The following is a 12,989-nucleotide window of genomic DNA, read 5'->3' as shown; positions in this document are numbered from 1 at the left end:
AAGCAAACAAAATGCATTTTGCAAGGTAGTATTGGCTAGTAGCAACTGGTATTCAGATGTTTAGGCAACAGACTAATTGAAGCCATGTTTGACCAGTAGCCAGGGCTGTATAGACTTCAATTCGATATAGTATTAGTGAATGTATGCCAACTGAAATTAGGTTGTCTTGGCTGATGACTTGGCTCTGCTGTCAATGCGGTAGATCCGAGAATTAAAGGCTTATAGATCTTGGCTTTTTTGCTGATCGGATGACTTTGGGTTATTCTAATGAACCACCATTATTAGTATATTAGTTTGTATCCAGAGTAGACCCAGAGTATTTTGTAGTTGGTAGTTGCTCGACCATATCCATATCCATATCATCCATACTCCCCAGCGTGGACCCTACTATCGCTTAGCTTAGCTTAGCCTAGTGCACTGTAGGTACTCCACTGCGGCCTGAGCTCAGCACTAAATCCATAGCCCAAGATTCAAGATTGCATGTCCGGAGTACGGAGTACTCCATTCATGACAATGGTAGTCTCCACTGTGTCGCCACAATGTCTCTCGCAGTGCTGCCTCCAAGTGCCTCCAGGATGGCACGCAAGACTTGATCGACTTGACATAAGGATGCACGCGAGACCGACCATGCAGGAAGGAAAAAAGGAAGATCCTGCCTGATCGACAGACTAGCCTCGCATTGACTCCGGTTTGCTCCACTGAAATCGTCACGGCCAAAACAAGAAAAAGCCAGCTGAGTCATCCGCGAAGGTACGCTGACGGTGCAATCCTCCCCCCCCAAGAACTGTCAACCTGCAGTTCCCGTCAATGGCTTAGGGGCTACCGGGCTACTTTGTTCGTTTCAAGACCTTCTGGGTCTCCCTCTTTGCCTCTGATATTTCCCTACGTTGTTTCGAAATCAGTCATCCATCCATCCATTCCCAACCCCCTCCCATGGATGACGACAATCGCGATCGCGATCGCGATCGCATCGAGCCCGTCCAGGACTACTTCTCCGGGAATGCTCCAGAGGCTCACGCGGTAGATTCGGCCCTTGAGAGACCACCAGCTGCGACTGTGCGGCCTCGAGCTCTATCTAATCGGTCTCGCCGGCCAAGTATTCGCCTGTCCCGCCTGCCCTCGCTCTCCTCCTTGGATACCGACCTCCCGCAACTACAATCACAGCCGGATATCCAGCCCGGGCCTTCTGGAAGCAGACCTATCGAGGTTCGGTCTCCTGTCCTTGAAGAGGATGAATCACCGCACACTGGCCGACGGCGCAGCAGCTCGGAGCCGCGACCCGGACGATGGTCGTCCCCTCCCACCGATGTCTTATCGCGAGTGGCGACTCCCATGCGTATGATGCCTTTGGCAGAGGAATCTCGTAACAACTCTATGACTCCGCTTCCCGGTTCAAGCGAAGCTCAAGATACAGTCCCCGAAAATGGCCTTGAACCTTCCGAGAGCCGCCCGCCTGTGACACAACCGGGAAGACTCCGGCGAACCAGTCAAGCCGCTCTGAATCGTTTCTCTCGCAACCGCGCATCCACTGTGACGGGGGCACCAACTCTCAATAACACCGGCAACAACCAGGATGCCAAGACAAATGAATATGGATCTCATGTGGTTGACGTGCTGGACGTGATCGGTAAGCTACCCGAAATAGCGTAGCCGACGCTTTTAACTGACAAACATTATCATAGACCCGGAGGTTTCGGCCCTATCCACCCTGACCAATGTCCAGAACTCCCTCTTCGTGCCGAATCTGGGTGGCTTCATCAATCGAATGCCAACTTATACCATTACGCGTCCACTCACAGATGAAGAACAAACGAGCTCTACAGACGAAGGGGAGTCGGATGGTGATAAGCTCAAAGAACGGCCAACCCTTGACCAACTCCGTCCATTCACTAGCATGTCCTCGGTATTAGTCGGCCCTCGATATGCTGTTTTGCCTGAAGGACACGCATTGGAAGGTTGGACGAGAGAGGATTTCATGGAGCTCAACGATCATGTTCGCCACATGCTTCACTCTCGCCGTTCAAAGTTCAAGAGAGCGATGAAGGGATTCGGGCAATATGTCCGGAAGCGTAAGTATTGCAAGTCTCTCCATACCAGGACACCAAACTGACCTACGTCGCTTTTTAGCCCTTGGCTTTTTTATCACTCTGTACGCCACATTGATCACTTTGTTCGGTTTGGCCTGGGTACTTTTCTTGATTGGTATGTCTTCTCAGCTCTTCTTATCCCCTTCAAACAAACTCATGGGCAACACGACTGACATAAATTTCAGGTTGGATCAACGTCGGTGGCAAGCAGATCCAAGTCGTTAACATCATTGACAACATCCTTGTCGGCTTGTTCGCTATCATGGGTGATGGCCTCGCCCCTTTCCGAGCTGTCGACACCTACCACATGATTTTCATCGCACACTATACGCATCTCACCTGGAAAATTCGTGGCAAGCGGCAACTCCCCAACCTGAAGGACAAAAACGATCTTCCGTCACAACGGGAGAAGGATGTGGATGTTGATTTTGGAGATACCCCCCCAGGAAGACGAGCACGAATATTCGGTTCTCGACGCCCGGCAACAACTCCGATTGATGCACCACCAGAACAAGTTTGCCAAGTCACACACCTTCTACAAACCCCATGAAACTTTCACCCACCATGCCTTCCCTCTCCGGATTCTTGTCGCTATCGTCGTCTTGCTTGATTGCCACTCCCTACTCCAGATGGCTCTTGGTGCCTGCACCTGGAGTATGGAAGACCCAGGCCAGCGACCATTCGCTTTGACTACCGTCATCCTTTGCTGCTCAATCACCTGCAATATCTCGGGTGGTGTGCTAATCATGATTGGTGACCGAAGAACGCGAAAGAAGGAGATTGTGGAAAGGCTCTTCCGGCAGCAATTGACTGAAGAGGCCATGCAAAAGATGGAGCGACGCAAGGCCAAGGAGGAACGCAAGAGTTTGCAGATCAACAGACCGGCGGCATATGAGGGTACCTGAACAACCTGTCCCTCATAGTTCACACCTTCACGATCGCCCCATGACCTTCACGAATTCTGTCATGAAGATTTTGCTCACCTTGTTTACTCGAGCTTGATGTCTTTGCCGACCGTACAGTCCTCCTCCCTGACCTTCGCTCATCATTTCTTGGTCAGAAATTCACATAAATTTCCCTGGCGTTACTTGGGAGCATATCATTGCTCGGTGTTTGGCTTTTGTTACTACTACATATTGCTTTTTAATAGCTGACTTGTACTATGATTCCCCCACCTCAAGATCTAGACCGTGTGTCATTTGATTGAGATTTTTTTGCTTTAATGTGGATTTTATATCGATCGGCCTTCACTATGTGGAGCATTTGGAAAGTTATTTTAAACATGTGGACTTTGATTTTGATAATAAAAGAAATAAAAGAAATAAACGATCTAACCAAATCATTGAAAACATAAATCCAACTCCGCAAGGTATCCTAACTTAAAAATGCCATCTCGCCAAAAGTAAAATGTGCAAAAGCAAATGCAAAAGCAACCCCCAGATCGAGCATGAACCCTAACAAGTCAAAATGACACCTTCATCAACCCATCTATCCCCACCACTCTTAACAACCTCCTCAAAAATCCACTCCCCAATCAAAGCCCTATCCACCAAATACCCAACCCCAGCAGCCGGACTCTCATCCGTACCCACCCGCAACTTATCATACCCAGAATCTATCCCAGGCGCCGCAATCCGATGATCACCTCTCAAAAAACTAGGCCGAACAACAACCAACCCACCCACAAGCAAAGACTCCTTCTTCCCCCGCTCCTCATTCAACAACGCCTCCATTCGCGATTTATCAGCATGCGGCTCAGGCAAAAGCGTCCAATACATCGGTCGAAAAAGTAATGGAACATCCTTCATCCCATTCTTCGATCCAATTCCCGTCCCGGAAATAATTGTCACCCGCGGTGCCGCGGCGGCATATGTCTCGAAAGAAGGGAAATACTCCGTCGCAATACGTCGTAGCGCTTCGAGGAGCGTGCGGGTACTTTCTTCCGTGATGTGTGGGTTGTTCAGCTCGATGTGTGGCAATGTTGGGATTCGCATTGTCATTTTGTCGCAGGGATTCGCCTTGGTCCAGGACATTGTTGGTGCGCCGCCGATTCCTGAGATGATGGTTGAAACGAGCTGGCATTTGCCGTCGCCATGTGCGCTGTTGGTGGTGGAGGTGGAGATGATGAGGGTTTTCATAACGTCTTCGACGTTTGTGGCGTCGCCTTGTTGGATGCGGAGGTTTTTGTCCAGGATTTCTTGCGTTAGGCCTGGTTGTTCGAGGAGTTGGGCGGTTAGTTTTGAGGGGGTGCGGGCCATTGCGATAGCTTTGTGGCCGTTGCGTAAGGTCAGGGCTAGACAGGCGTTTGCGCAGCCGCCGGTTGCGCCGAAGAATGCGATTGTTGACTGGGACATGATGAGGTGGTGGTTGTGGTGGTGATGATGATGAATTGTATAGATAGAGCTGGGTGTCCCCGATATTAGATGTAGATGAAATAGTGGATTGATGTAGATGAGGGAAAAGGAATCTGGAACGGGATCACCCAACTTTATATATCATTTACTTCTCTGGGACACAGCCTCTTCAATTTTTTATTGCTGTCATATTACAGATTTTGAGCTGTTCGTTTCCAATGGTCGTTAGTACTCAATCTGCCCACACGGACAGACTGCAGCGCATTTGCACCTGTTCGGGACAACTATAGTGTAGACCATCTCTGGATTGGGGTTAGCGTCGGTGGAATAACATCCCGCAGCGGACCAACTTGACCTCCTTCAGGGCTGTGAGCTGTTCATGTCTGATTTGGGGGCGAAAGTAACCTTGGAATTAAAGCTTACCTGCCGTAAGATTAACTATGCATAGCCTCCCGGGCCTGTATAGGTCATCCCCGTTTTGTACTAGTATTTTGTAGAGTGGTAGGGCTGGATATATAGATGCATGACGGTAGTAGTTATATGCACTATATACATTGCACAAAAAAGCCATTACTGCCCACCGACAGTCTAATGGATATGTTAAGTACTAGTAATACTAGTAGACAATCCAATTCAAAATTGATACTAGCATTTCAAGTTCGTGGACATATTGAAAACAACAATAATGTATTAGTATACTACTGAGACTACTTTTCTCCACAGCGACAGTCCCAATATAGTTAGTGCGTTGCCCTATTGGGATGATTCTGCGCAGGATGCATGAGATGAGCACTGGAGCACTGGAGCACTAGAGGCTGCGTAGCCTTGGCAGAGTGTGATCCTGGTACTATCCTTCATCTTATGGAAGTTTTCTATTTTAGTCGCCTTAAAATCTGCTCCAATCTTGTATCCAGCTCGGCTACTAGTCTTGGTTGCTGGTCTCACCTGTCCATGTTTAAGTCTGCTAGCTAGCATGTAGACTGGATACGTTAGTTCATCTGGGATCGGCAATGAAAATGATATCTATCTGGCAGTACGCCGGGGTAGGTAAGTAATATATACCTAGGGAGTATACATCGATACCGCACTGAATGAACAGACGTCCTTCAACCCCTCAAGAAGTTATTTACTTCCTAGCCCTGCTTACTGTAGATACCTAGGAACTGTCCTATTCCCCCCAACGCCCAATTCGGCGATTTACTCGGTGATGAGGGTAAATTGGACCCATACTTTCAAAATCCGCCGGGTTAGTACAAGCTGGTCGTGCCCTTGCTGACTTCGAGTGCTGTCAAGTAATCCCCGTTCGACTCGGGGGCCCGGCATTTATCTTTTGCTTCCTTTCTTTTCCCACAGCCATTTTTTATTAATAATCACTCTGTTTTTATTGAAAACCTAGCTTATTCTTTTTTTTTGCTTTCTTTTCATAATTAGAAACAACCTGCAAGCTAAGATGTGTCGGTTCCTAAAGGGGAAAGCGACAGCCTATTCAGAGATTTGACGTCATATCCACGATACCACATCTTATTCCAGTGTACTATGTTATGTAGTTGTTTATTCCACTACTAATATCTGATGGTGGTCCTTTTTTTGAAACAAAAAGTTTCTGCTAATAGTGGCAGTTTTATGAAGCTAGCTGGAGACTACCTTAGCCTTGAAGGGCATTGAAGGACCCTAGCTACCATGATCCTATCAAGGGGTTCGCACCCCTTAGTATTGTCCACTCCATCCTCCTAGCAGAGAGTCGGTTCTATCTCTTATTGTGATCGTAAACATCGTAATTCTTCGATGACTTGAATGACGGGAACATTTGAATGTTTGCTTGTGCCTTAAATCTCAGATATCAAATCTCTATCAAGGCCCCAGCAAGGTTCGTTGAAAGTATGTGCCTCCGCCGACCTCGAATCTTTAGTGCCCGAAAATCCATTCCTCTCCTATGTACGGTGGATATACCGCTCAGGAACGGCCCTGTCGATCATCACGGTCGCCCATCGTAACCCCGAGCATTCGGATTTCGCGAGTCAACCGGGAGGGGAGATCGGCAGGATCCTGTTACCATCAAAGCCCTACATTCGAACGGGCACCCGATCCGAATCATAGTCGACCCACTTTTGAGTTAATGGCTGTCTCTGCTTTAGAGAAGAAATTCCAGGCCGAGGGTGTATTTTATTACTGAGGAGGGATCGAGGCGTTGAGATATTGGGATTAGACTTATCTTGAGCAGAATATAGTCTTGGTGCATAAGAGACATGCATCTGCGGCTTCGGGAAAATTCCCGAACGCCACAACGCCATTTAACCCGATTTCAATTTTTTTTTAAAGAAAACCGCACAGGGAGTGACCGTCTCCATGCGAAGGTGTACTAAACTTGATTCTGTTGCATTCTTCGAGGGTTGGATAGGCCATCGAGGATCCTAGAATTGCGACAGCCAAAGAGCATTGAGATACAATAATAAAATTAAAGATTCCTATTAGTCTGTGAGCTATTGCTTTCCCTTCAGATCTGACTGTTGATAGACGACGACATTCAACATGCAGAGGGCTATGAGGTAACTCTCATAGATACCAGTGCGAAGGAATGTAGGGCGTACATAGGAGTTCTTCTCCGGCAAAGTGGCGCTCTGATTGAGTGAAAATCCCGGAAATAGAGAATCGACCAATCGAGGAACACTCTGCCCTTAGACGATCAAGGCCATAAGAAGGATTCACCCTTGCGTGAAGCATTCCGGGCTGAAATACTCGGGGGTTGTTTTTGGAGGAGCATGGACCCAGCACGAGCCCCAAACAGACGAATATTCCAAGATAAAAGGCGCCTGATCGATGGTCCGTAAAGTTCTCTATCCAAGCATCTTCTCTTCTCTGCTCATTACATCTTTACCTCTTTCCCTAAAACCAAAAACCCTATCTCTTTTATTAAGACCTTAATCTTTAATCTTTACCACCGTCAAAATGCAGTTCTCCATTGCCGCTATTGCCGTCGCTTTCGCCTCTCTGGCCGCTGCCATGCCCACTGAGTCTGGCATGCAGAACCAGGAGGCTGGCCAAGTCCGCTTCCCCGTCCCCAAGGGCATGACCGTTAAGGAGGCTCAGTCCAAGTGCGGTGACCAGGCCCAGCTCTCTTGCTGTAACCGGGCTACCTACGCCCATGACACCACTGATGTCAACAAGGGTCTTGGTGCTGGTCTTCTGTCCAACCTGGTCGGCACTGGCTCCGGTTCTGAGGGTGCTGGTATCTTCGACCAGTGCTCCAAGCTGGATGTTCAGAGTAAGTTTCACATAACTACAATCCTATTGACTTATATGCTAACTATTACACAGTCCCCATCATCGTTGCTGTCCCCATTCAGGATCTTATCAACCAGCGCTGCAAGCAAAACATTGCCTGCTGTGCCACTTCTCCTTCGACTGCCGTGAGTTTTCTCCATCAGAATTTGTCTATTTCAACCACTAATAGGATTCATAGTCCAACGACCTGGTTGGCGCCGGCCTTCCTTGTGTTGCTCTCGGCTCCATCCTCTAAGCGCATCGCTTCTAGGTTTATTGGTTTTGGTTAGAAGTTTCAGGTGTCCTGTGATATACCTTCATCGTTTCTTTCTTTTGTCTGTTTTGTGAGGTTTAGCTGCTCCTGTGACAAAACACAGTGCTTATCATACCCCCGCATAATACATAATTTTTCTCATACCCTTTCCCACTCATTCTACGTAATAAAGCCCATTGTATGCTGTTCTCTCCTGGTTCATGCCTGACACCGGCTTCCCAACTGATATTCCATGGAACTACCTACTCGTACCCCATTTATCGGTGATTGAAAAGCTACTCGTAATTCTCACCTTCGTCAGTATTTGATGAATAGAAAACTCTCGTTGATCAAATTCCACCTGACTAGGTGTATTCATTGAGTGGTCGATCGTCCACTTTGGTTATCACTATTGACATTTGCTCAGGTATGCATGAAACCTTTTATTCGATCCTCCCTTTCTAGCTTCCACGGCGGAAACCAATCAAGCAGAGATAGCCTGGATACCCGCCTCCAGAGCCCGAATGTCGGCACCACGAATGCGCTGCACCTCCTTACCATCCTTCATGAGAACGAAAGTAGGCATGGCAGTGACATTGAACTCGGAAGCCACACCACGCAGCTTATCCACATCGACCTGCACGAAGCGGACGTTCTGGTACTTCTCACTCAGCTCACCGACCTTGGGAGCAACGGCGCGGCAGGGACCGCACCAAGTGGCGTAGAAGTCGACAACGGCGGCGCCAGAGTGGACTAGAGCCTTGAAGATGACATCGCTGTTTCATTGGTGGTGTTGTTAGAGCCCATTTCTCCCGGTTATGTTTTCGATCGCACGAGGGTGTATTCCTTACTTGTCGATGTTGGCAACCTTTCCGTGGGACTCCATTGGTGTTGCTGCGGCTCGTCGCGATTGTACGAAGCGGAAAACTGGCGGGGAATGATCAGTTGGAGGTCTTGAACTGAGGGGTGTTGCGCATGTAGTAGCGGCCGACAGTCGCGATGCTCTTTTGAGGAGAAATGCGACACCGCAAGATGTCTGTGTATGTGACTGTGTGCGCAATGGTACTCACCGAGGAAAAGTGCTGCGAGGATCAGCAGAGTTGGTAGCTCCATTGTGGGTTGCTGGTGGATTCCGTGGAGGTCGCCGCCGCCGCCGCCGGTCGGAGTGAACCAACTATCGCCGGTGTCACGTGCGGACTATACAACTGCGCATACTACGTAGATCACCAAGCCCACTTCGCATGCTTAAGGATGAGAAAAAAAAATTGTAGAAGATATCGAGCCTAATAACTTGGAAGTGTTAGCATCAATAAACTTGAAAGTAAACTTAATCAATCAAAAAAAATCGAACGAGGATTTAACTAATACACTCACCGCCAATGCGTTACTAACTGCTGCAGATTGAAGCTATTGCTATAGCTCTCAATATTCCAATCTTTATGTGTGCTGCAAGGCGCAAACCGCTGGCTGTGGAGATCTCTTAGAGCTGCTATAGCGCGTTCCAAGCAGTCATCCCTTTCCTCCTCTTGACCTTTGACACCAACTGTACTATACCAGGCGTAGAGCTCTTCAAGGATGTGGCCAGTGGGAGCCTTCTTAGGATAGGACATTTGGGCTAACCACAAAGACGACTCGATACCTAACATAAAGGGCTCAAGTGGGTGCGACATTTTTTTATCTCTACTAAAGGGATACATTTGCAGCAGCTCTTTTTCGGGACAAGGTAGAAAAAAGCATGGATCAAACTGTAGAGTCCCATCATCAGAAAGATTGACCTGAGTTGCCGTAATCCCCACATCTTTGAGCTCTCTAGCAGAGGGGAACGCAGGATCTCCGTTTGGGCTGATCAGGGCCGTCGTCGAATATTTATACGTAGCACTAGTAGTGAGTTGATCTTTCATTCGCTCCAAGATCTGTCGCCTTTCAAGTGCGGGACTTGCTTCTTCCACCGTGTCAGAAGACATTTCGAGGGAGTCTTCTGGGAGATCCGGTTCCATCGCGAGTAAAGAGGATTTCAAAAAGTGGAGTGAAGATAGTTCATCAAAATAGAGTGAAGAGATTGAAAAGGTGAGGTCGATCCAGACGCAGCTCAGTCGCTGCGGTTCCGTTTTGGAAAAAGAAAAGCTGATGCTGTAGTTCCGAGTCCCTTTTGGGAAGACATTCTCTGGATCCAATGAGATCTTTTTGGGACCGACAATACACCATTCTAGTCACTTACAAATACACTACACGACCACTATCCTGGAGTACTAGTATATTTAACCCAGATAAGGATACTGTAGAGCCTCAGATCTCTCACTGGTGGATCGTTTTTATGCCAACATGAACTGGCTATCTCGGTTGACAAATGGGCCAAGAGCGAGGACGACGCAGTGTATATCATGCACAAATTCCACTTGCTCAGTGTGAATATCACAGATGGGTCAAAGAACGAGAAATAATGATTCTGGAGAGGACTACATCAAAGGTCCAAAATGTGCGACTGGGATTGGTTCGTGTAAACTGTGGAGTGGTGTCTTTCTGTGCCTCAGGCACTAGACCATCACACACCAACATTGCCACTTTTTCTTTTCGCCTTCTTTTTGCCTGTTTCTCGCATATAGTGTAAAAAGCCGAGTAGTTCGGTGGCTGTGTTTTTTGCAGAGTCAAATCGGCTATCTTTCCCGATCGCCTGCACTTGTAGCTATCGGACAGGCCGAGGTCGAAATGGGCCATTTCTAGCGAGGATGACAAGAACCCATCCAATAACCAGCGCCGCGTGATGAGATTCAGCTCAGCCGGGCACGCTTCTTTATTCACTTCAAACGGTAAAAAAAATAAATAAGCAATGTCGTTTCCCTTTTGCCGCCATGAAGTAGACGATTTATTTCTACCTTTATTTCTACCTTCACTGTCTAGCATTATCACCAAGTTACCCACCGCGACCTGGGAATGGGGGAAATTACCCATACATATGTCCCTCCTCCATCTCGCAAACGGATTATAATCTGCTGCGATGGAAGTGGGCAATCTGCGGTCTCGGGCGAGGAGAGCGTCCCATCCAACGTGACGCGGTTATGTCGGGCAATCCACAGTGTCGGAGTTGACGATGATGACCATGGAACTTGGCAACAAGTTGTCTGGTACGACTCTGGGGTCGGAACAAATTCAGACGGTCAAGTATCAGTCGGTAGAGACCTCGAAGGAAACGTCATCGAGGCCTACCACTTCTGTGTATTGAATTGGAACCCCGGTGACCAGATTTTGTGCTTCGGCTTTTCACGAGGAGCATACACAGCGCGTGCAATTGCAGGCTTGATTTCAGACATAGGAATTTGCTCCAAGATCGATATCCAGGATTTCCCCGAAATGTGGAAACTCTACAAGCAAAGTCACACTGCGGTTACCGGCGAGAGATTCTATGGCAGCGATGCCTACTTTGACTGGCACGATGGAAAGCCAGCTGACCCTCAACCAGAAGAGCGCCAGAATGACCGTGTTGTGTGGGAGTCGCTGGGCCGGGGTGAATGGGCCCGTACTCCGGAATCAAGACATATCGAGGTCGTGGGGGTTTTCGAAACAGTTGGTGCGCTGGGCTTCCCAGAAGTGTTTGGATACGAGATGCCTCAATGGCTTACGCGAACTGACAAACCGGAGTGGCACAATGTTGGACTTTCTCCGAGTTTGTTCCCCATTTCGAGATATTCCTTTCAAAGGTTCTATGAATATGACTAACTAGAATCACAGATATAAAGAATGCCTTCCAGGCGTTGGCCCTCGATGAGCACCGTGCCGCTTTTACTCCAACATTGTTCTATGTTTCTTCTGTCACAAGGGCCTCGGACGAGGAGATCAAAAAGCAACAAGAACTGTGCCAAGATGCAACTCACACCTGGAAAGATATAATTTTGACCGATCGCCCCTCTCTTGGGGAATTGAAAGATGCTAGCAATGCCAAGAACAAGGCGGAGCGAAAACTATTGGACTTGATGGACAGCCAGAAAGATCGCTCTAAACTGCTACAAGTATGGTTTCCAGGTGTCCACATCAATATCGGAGGCGGCTCTACCTTAACTTTGGAAAACAAAGGGAACATGGAGGAGATGTCGAATATCGCTTTCGCCTGGATGCTTGATCAAATCAAAGGATTCGTTTCACTCAATGAGGAGACTCTGAAGAAGGATCAGCTATCACGGCAAGTCAGGCTAGCCAAGATCAACAACGCTCTTGACTGGTACAACGAAAGAATGAACAAACGCAAGACAGAATCATGGGGGAAGTGGTTTCAACGAGGGGGCCAGTGGATCGCCTCTTCCATCTTGCACCCTCTTACTCCGGGAGAGAAGCCCGCGTATATGGATCAGCGTATCTATACATGGGGACTTGGGGACCTACCAGATAACTTCGGAGTTGTGTATGTTGCCAATGGGTCTCGTCCACGCACACCAGGCCGCTACGCATTGAATAAACAAGGCCAGAAGCTAGGCGAAACATTCGAGCAGATTCATCCTGTGGTGGGATACCGGGTGGAAAAAACCATCAAAGGAAAGAAGTATCGTCCCATTTTGCTGACCGGCGATAATTATGAGCGTCGAAAGAAGAATGACGGGGACTATGAATATCTATTCAAGTACCCTGGGAGTTCTGAGTATCAAGTTTTGCCGGAGTGGAAATTGTCAGAGGATGAAAACGCCTATGAGAGATTATCCGTTGAAGGAAGTGATGCACTCGAGTATGTAGCTGCTCTAGATGCAGATAACGAGGAGCATACCAAGGCTGCTCGTTCGCTCTCGATATAGGGATCTCGTCTATATCCAGGATTGGGAATAGCTGCTGAAATGATTGTTGCACGGTGTTAGATGAACAATAGCCAGTAATGGAATTACCTTTTTTTCATCACCATAATGCGCCGAAGTGATAATATGCCGAAGCGACCAATTCCAATATTTGTTTTTCCGTATCATTGTCAGCTTATTTGAATAGTATTGAAAATATCCTCTTATATGGGTTTAGGAATCTCGTCTAATTTCAGACTCCTTGATAGAGAAAATCTCC

At 47.9% G+C, this 12,989-nt stretch overlaps 5 protein-coding genes across 5 annotated transcripts; 3 read left to right on the top strand and 2 right to left on the bottom strand.

The window, feature by feature from the left end:
• Positions 1 to 933: 933 nt before the first annotated feature.
• N7509_011817 (DUF2985 domain-containing protein) lies at positions 934 to 2,992 on the top strand (the record flags this gene model as incomplete). The annotated part of the gene is made up of 5 exons (XM_056636454.1): positions 934 to 1,627; positions 1,683 to 2,069; positions 2,128 to 2,202; positions 2,273 to 2,508; positions 2,534 to 2,992. The coding sequence occupies 5 exons, from the start codon at positions 934 to 936 to the stop codon at positions 2,990 to 2,992; spliced, it is 1,851 nt and encodes a 616-aa protein (XP_056482484.1).
• A 549-nt stretch (positions 2,993 to 3,541) lies between these two features.
• N7509_011816 (uncharacterized protein) lies at positions 3,542 to 4,441 on the bottom strand (the record flags this gene model as incomplete). The annotated part of the gene is made up of 1 exon (XM_056636453.1): positions 3,542 to 4,441. One exon carries the CDS (start codon positions 4,439 to 4,441, stop codon positions 3,542 to 3,544), a length of 900 nt encoding a protein of 299 aa, XP_056482483.1.
• Positions 4,442 to 7,387: 2,946 nt separating this feature from the next.
• On the top strand, positions 7,388 to 7,958 carry N7509_011815 (hydrophobin family protein; the record flags this gene model as incomplete). Its single annotated transcript, XM_056636452.1, has 3 exons — positions 7,388 to 7,703; positions 7,757 to 7,848; positions 7,902 to 7,958. The coding sequence occupies 3 exons, from the start codon at positions 7,388 to 7,390 to the stop codon at positions 7,956 to 7,958; spliced, it is 465 nt and encodes a 154-aa protein (XP_056482482.1).
• Positions 7,959 to 8,439: 481 nt separating this feature from the next.
• Positions 8,440 to 9,565, bottom strand: N7509_011814 (thioredoxin family protein; the record flags this gene model as incomplete). The annotated part of the gene is made up of 4 exons (XM_056636451.1): positions 8,440 to 8,731; positions 8,807 to 8,882; positions 9,026 to 9,129; positions 9,330 to 9,565. 4 exons carry the CDS (start codon positions 9,563 to 9,565, stop codon positions 8,440 to 8,442), a joined length of 708 nt encoding a protein of 235 aa, XP_056482481.1.
• Positions 9,566 to 10,886: 1,321 nt separating this feature from the next.
• Positions 10,887 to 12,733, top strand: N7509_011813 (T6SS phospholipase effector Tle1-like catalytic domain-containing protein; the record flags this gene model as incomplete). The annotated part of the gene is made up of 2 exons (XM_056636450.1): positions 10,887 to 11,616; positions 11,682 to 12,733. 2 exons carry the CDS (start codon positions 10,887 to 10,889, stop codon positions 12,731 to 12,733), a joined length of 1,782 nt encoding a protein of 593 aa, XP_056482480.1.
• Positions 12,734 to 12,989: the final 256 nt, after the last annotated feature.

Source organism: Penicillium cosmopolitanum (genome assembly GCF_028827165.1).
Source record: "Penicillium cosmopolitanum strain IBT 29677 chromosome Unknown utg000011l:1.0-3548175.0:1.0-3550911.0, whole genome shotgun sequence".
Classification (NCBI taxonomy): Eukaryota; Fungi; Ascomycota; class Eurotiomycetes; order Eurotiales; family Aspergillaceae; genus Penicillium; species Penicillium cosmopolitanum.
Note: the sequence above shows the minus strand (reverse complement) of the source record. Positions and strands in the feature narration are given on the sequence as shown.